At 43.6% G+C, this 6,099-nt stretch overlaps 1 protein-coding gene across 1 annotated transcript in view; it reads right to left on the bottom strand.

Moving 5' to 3' along the window:
* Positions 1 to 6,099, bottom strand: part of EXD1 (exonuclease 3'-5' domain containing 1) — a 34,765-nt gene that overhangs the window by 3,375 nt on the left and 25,291 nt on the right. The window contains exons 10-11 of the mRNA XM_029287251.1: positions 5,975 to 6,055; positions 3,237 to 3,380 (exon numbers count right to left, since the gene is read on the bottom strand). Of these exons, the coding sequence (XP_029143084.1) occupies positions 3,237 to 3,380; positions 5,975 to 6,055 (225 nt within the window). The remainder of the gene's footprint in view (positions 1 to 3,236; positions 3,381 to 5,974; positions 6,056 to 6,099) is intronic.

The following is a 6,099-nucleotide window of genomic DNA, read 5'->3' as shown; positions in this document are numbered from 1 at the left end:
TTATTATTATTATTATTATTATTATTATTATTATTATTATTATTATTATTATTATTATTATTATTATTATTATTATTACATGGGGTAGCCATGGGACTACTTTAGGTGATTCACAACCATAAAAAAAAGTTTAAACCAAGCAAAAGTAAAATAATAGAATAAAATAAACAAGGAATAAGAAAACAAAGAAAACACATTGATATGACTAGTAAAAAAGATGGTGTGGGGAGCAGACAGCAGTGGGGGGGGGGAAGAGAGAGCTAGAGCCTGGTGTCAAATTAGCAGCCAGCTCCAGACGCGAACTCCCCCATTGGGAAGAAATTGACATAATTCTCTGCACTATTATTTCAGCCACTTGTCTGCTGCACCAAGGCTGTTCCCGTTGTCAACCTCTGGCTGAAAAGCCCAACCAAGAAAAACACCAGAGCCATTAAGTCCTCTAATCTTTACTGAGCAGAATCATTTCGGTAGGTTCAAAGTGAAAGCTAGAAAAGTGAAAAAAAAAGAAAAAGTGGGAAACATGTAATTAAAAGAATGAACCTCCTCTTCTCCTCTCTGACAGTTCAAGTCATATTGCCCAATACATCTCCCAGTAATTATTATGGGAAGAAACTTTGGTTCACCAAAACAATTCTTCCACAGCTCCGGCTTTCTCATGATGATAAGAACACCTGTGGATCCAAAGCATTCCCCATCTCCCTCCCCGCTCTGTTGGCAAGCTAAAAGCACACAGCAGTCCTAAAGGCAGTAGGGTCCATAGCTTGACACCTGTCTTGATAAGGCAGCTAGGGAGATGGCTGTAAATGAGTTTATGCAATGGTATTGGCCTCTTTGAGGGACGTGGTGCTGTTAGGTTTGAAGGAGACTGTGTCATGTCCCTTCTTCAAGAGGCCATCGACTGCCCAGTCTCCCAATTTCCCTTTTTAGGAATGGGTGTTGAGAAACTGAGGATCCTATAGCTGGAATTGGGAACATTGTGTTAAAAGTGATTGTGATTCCTTCACAATCAATTCCGGTCAGTGTTGGGTGGGGGAGAGAAGTCACTCCCTAGACCCCTCCTTTGTGAGGTGCCGTAGGGCTTACATTCGCTCCTCTCTTGTTCAACATGTATATATTTAAATGTTTAAATGTGTGTTATGTATGTGTACACTTTGAGAGCAAGCAACTGAATTTCATTTTTTAATGTGTGCCATTGTGCCCACAGTAAAAAATGACAATAAAGGTTATCTATCTATCTATCTATCTATCTATCTATCTATCTATCTATCTATCTATCTATCTATCTATCTATCTATCTATCTATCTATCTATCTATCTATCTATCTGAAACCACTGGCTGAGGTCATTTATTAGTGTGGGCTCCACTGATATGCTGATGATATCTAATATTATTATTTGACCCTCGGTCAGCCAAGTAAGGCTATCAAAACCCCATTCCTGTGCCTGGATGTGATGCAGGACTGGATGGAAAGAAACCAACTGACTCAATCCTACCAAAACCAGGTAGGCTGTGGTTGTTGAGTCTGGCTAGATCTGTGAGAATTTCCATTTTTATTTCTAAATGGTGTAGCACTATTCCTCCAATCAGGAGTGGAGCACAACTTGGAGGTCCTCTAAGACTCAGAACTCCCCTTGAAGATTAAGAGGACCTCCATGCTAGTTGTATTCTTTCCTGAATTGAGTGGCCCTTCAGATGATCAATCATGCTCTTGTCACCTCACGGCTCAACTACTGCAATGTGCTCTGTGTTGGGCTATCTAGAACACCCTATGAAAACTTCAACTGGTCCAGAATGTAGTGGCCCAAGCAGTGATGTGCTTGCCTTGTCATGCCCACATGGTGCCTCTGCTGCTGCACTGATTGCCAGTGTGCTTTCAGATGAGAATCATGGTGTTTGTTATCAGTTGTATAGCCCTACATGGCATAGGGCCAGTTATTTAAAGGAATGCCCATCTCCCATGGTTTCTGCCTAGCTGGGTTAGTCAAACATAGAGAGTGTGCTCCAAATCCACTCACTTAAAAAAATTCATCTTTCAGGATCCAGGAACCACATTTTTGGATGGCTCCCACTCTAAGCATCTGAAAAGCTTGGATGGCTCTCATTCTAATCATCTGAAAAGGCTGTAGGATAGGGTGGTGAACCTGCAGCCTCCATTTGAGATGTCATATGTGTATTTGTATGTTGTCCTAATTTTTATTACATTTCTTTTACTGTTTTTTACTGTTGTTATTTTGTAAGCTGCCCAGAGTCAGTTGGGGTTGGGTGGCATCAAAATCTAATAAATAAACATTAATACTGATCAGATATTTTCTTAACTAGCATCAAACTATGCACATTTACGCAGAAATGACTGATAGTGAATTTAATAAAACTTGCATCAAAATAAGAGTCTGTTGGATTGCCTAATATCCCATATTTGCACCAAAAATTAGAATTCAGATGGTCCTCGATTAATGGCCATTCGTTTAGAGACCATTTAAATTATATATATATATATACATTATAACAGCACTGAATGAGGAGACTTGCAACTGATCCTTGAAGTTGCAGCCATCGTAGCGTGCCTTCATGTGGTCATGATTCAGGCACTTGCCACAGGCTTACAATTAGGATGGATGCATTGTCCTGAGACCATGTGATTGCCATTTATGACCTTCACTGCTGGTTTCTGACAAGCCCATTCAGTGCGGAAGGCTGCAGGAGGTTGCTGTCAGGGATGGTGCTAACCAGTGCTTTTTTTGTAAAAAAATAAAAAGGTGCCGGAACTCACACACGTTATACAACCGGCCTTGCCTACCCTACAAGGTTCCATCCAAAAAAGGTGCCGGAACTCCGTTCTAAGCGTTCTATGACAAAAAAAGCCCTGGTGCTAACAGCGGTGGTGCGATGGACTGTAGTGAGACAGCAGTTTCCAAGGAAGGCAGTAGCATACCCCAAGTGGGGGGAAGTAAAAGAGGGGGACAATACAGTGTAGAAATTAATTCATTTCATTTCGAAGGGCTACAAAATATTTTACATTACACAACATAAATTCTACCTTGTTATCTGCCACATCTAGCTCTGTACGAAATAAAGAAAAATCATGGATAAGTATTTAGGATAAATATTAAGTGTATGTTATTTTAGACATAATTTCCGTTACAACCTTAAGAAGGTATAAAATAGATAATGGGCTATGAGCAGATCTGATTTCCTTCAACTCACATGACGATGCCATCAGAACTAACCATCTTACCTCAATTGCTTGCTGTTTGTATTCCAAGAAAGAAATGCATTTGTCAGGCAACCTCAAATGCTGCATTAAACACTCTTGTAAAGTGCTGATCCTGTGTGGAAGGTAGCCACCTGTTTCCATTGAGAACTGTAATACATCAGCAACCTACGGGAGAAAAAGTGAAAGGATCAATTAGCCGGAGCGTCCGCCGACTGTTCCTCTTCCTCAGACATCAGAAACTCCTGGTCAGAGCCCTGATCAGGTAGCGACAACCCCTCAGAATACAAGGATTCAGCAGGTGAAGAGGGGCCGGACTGAGGTTCATCTGTCTGATGTGGGGTAGGAGGGGGGACTATGACTGGAGGTTTAGGAACTGCCCTAGCGTTCAGAGCGCGGTCCACTGCCTGAGCAATCAACATGGACAATCGCTCCTCTGAAGGGAAAGGAAGCTGTTCGGTCTGGCGAAGTCCAGCCGCTGTAGGGGTGAAAGTGGCCTCAGGTATACACTGATGCGACTGATTAAGTGGAATCTGGGACTCCTGCACCCGCCCCCCAGTCTGAGAATTGTCCAGTCGGGCAATTTTTTGTGCCCTAGAGAACTCCCTTTCCAGAGCTTGGTGTCTCCTGGTGGCGTGCTTATCTGTCCCCTTGGATGACTGTTTTGCAGATTTTTTCTTTGTATTTTGCGCAGCCCTTTCGGATCCGTCCGGATGAGGTGGCATAGAGCTCATGCCAGCCAATGAAGGGGACACGACCTCCTTCTCAAGGGGCTCCATGCTTTCCATCCTCTGATAGCGCTGGGGCTCGATTGGGGGCCTCTCCGGTATCTAGAGGGAATTACCACCTTGGGTGCGGCCAGACGCAATTCCAGAGGACGCCTGGGACCGAGGTACCGATGCAACCACAGGAAACGACAGACACGCTATGGGAGTGCCTGGTGCCCGTGGTAAGCGTGTCACAGACAAGGACCGGTGCTCTGAGGGTCACCGTAAGTCCACAGATTTACTGGAAGTAATTAAATCAGTTAAATCTGACGCACGCCAATTAACTTCCAGGAAGTATTGAAATTGTAGTACACAGCCCAAAAAAAGGGGCTGCAGGTTACTCAATAAAGGCTGCCAAATATTCAGACCCAGGAGGCACCAAGCTAAGAAAAAAAGGCCTTATGAAGTGAATGAGTCAGCCTAGAGGAGCTGCTGATAGGACTCTATAGAAACAGGTGATGAACCCTGTGGCAAAATGGCCGCCACTCATAAAATGGTGGCCAGTCCTGAGGGAATCAGAAAATCCACCTAAAATGTTAGTTTAATTTTTTTCTTTTCCTACTGGAGACTTACGTCTCCAAAAATCACTATCTCCCAGAGGAAGGTGGCAATAAAAGTAACAATGCCTCTATGAAGTTAGGCTTCTAGGACACAGACCCTGTATTGCCACCTGCGGTCAAAATGGCGGCCGCGCCAGAACGAACTGTCAAATTTTTACAGTTGGAAGCAAACGAGGCCTCTATGCGAGCGCGGCGGTTGTTAGCCGCCCCGCGATCAGCCGCTAATTACTTGACCGGCTACCTACTCAGAAACGGCCGAAATAAGTCAAAAATAGCATTCGGCCTGCTTCGGCAACCGAAGAAGCGTTAGAGAGGGAAAGTATTCTTCGTTCTGAAAGGAACAGAAAAAAACGGCTTCCCTCGGAGCGCCGCAGCCGCAATCTTTAAAGTAGCGGTTTTCAACGCGGGAGACTTCCTTCGTGCAAATTGGCCTCCCTGGGGATGCAGCCGCAATCCCCGTCACAAGAGGCAAATCACTGAGGAAATAGGTCAGCCGAACTGCTTTCCTCGGAAGTCTCCCGTTACGAAATTGGCCTCCCCGGGGATGCAGCCGCAATCCCCGTCACAAGAGGCCAATCGCTAAGGCAGGAGATCAGCCGAATGGCTTTTCTCGCTTTGCCGACAAACCGCGAAAGGAAGGAAAACAGAGAAAGCTGACACTTGCTAAAATCCCCGTTACTCCCTGCTAAGCTATAAGGTCCTGAAATTTAGAGTCCAAAATGCCAAATTCAGTAGTTCTACCCCGTGAGCTCCTGGAGGGAGGGGAGAAAGAAGGGACCCCCTTCTATCTCCCAAGAAATACCCCCCCACTGCAGAGCTGACAGAGGAACTGAAATCTGGGAGGAAACATTTTGTAAAATATTTCTAGTTATAGTATGGAAATGGAGGAACCACTAATAGTCCAGACTGTGCCTAAGAGCCAGAGTTGTACGTCCTGTTCTTGGGCAAGATCAAGTCAAGACTGGGCATATGTCCAAGGACAGGGCGTGACAACTTTGGCTGACTTGATCTGATTGGGCAGGAATACAGTCTCAACCCATGGGTGGATCCTCCATCTCCAGTGCTGGAGAACTGTAATACATCAGCAACCTACGGGAGAAAAAGTGAAAGGATCAATTAGTCACTTCTGACTAATTGAATATAGAGAATTAGTCTTCTGTCATTATCGTTTTACTATTAATCCAACAAATAGCTTTTTGTAGATTTAAGAATATTTTTCAGCAAATCAATGATATGTTACTACGGTAGGAAATAGAAAGGCAATAAAAGGCTGTTAGCTATAAATATCTTGACTGAGAAACTTAAGTTGTATGGAATGTTTTATGCATATATATTAAGGACAGAAACCTTTCAGCTACGGTATTACTTTATGGAGTAGGATATTAGGCTACTTTCTCTCAAATCTGGTCACATACAAGAGTATTTGACAAGCTACCTGTGTATCAAAGACATTGGAGAGCACAATTCCATACTGGTGAGAAAGACAATCAGAGAGCCAACGGCAATCATGGATAACCTAAGAAATATGAGGAAGAAGCAATATCATTTTGATCAAGTAAT

The sequence above is a fragment of the Protobothrops mucrosquamatus genome, unplaced genomic scaffold (genome assembly GCF_001527695.2).
Source record: "Protobothrops mucrosquamatus isolate PMUCROS unplaced genomic scaffold, P.Mucros_1.0 scaffold_1, whole genome shotgun sequence".
In the NCBI taxonomy this organism is placed as follows: domain Eukaryota; kingdom Metazoa; phylum Chordata; class Lepidosauria; order Squamata; family Viperidae; genus Protobothrops; species Protobothrops mucrosquamatus.
Note: the sequence above shows the minus strand (reverse complement) of the source record. Positions and strands in the feature narration are given on the sequence as shown.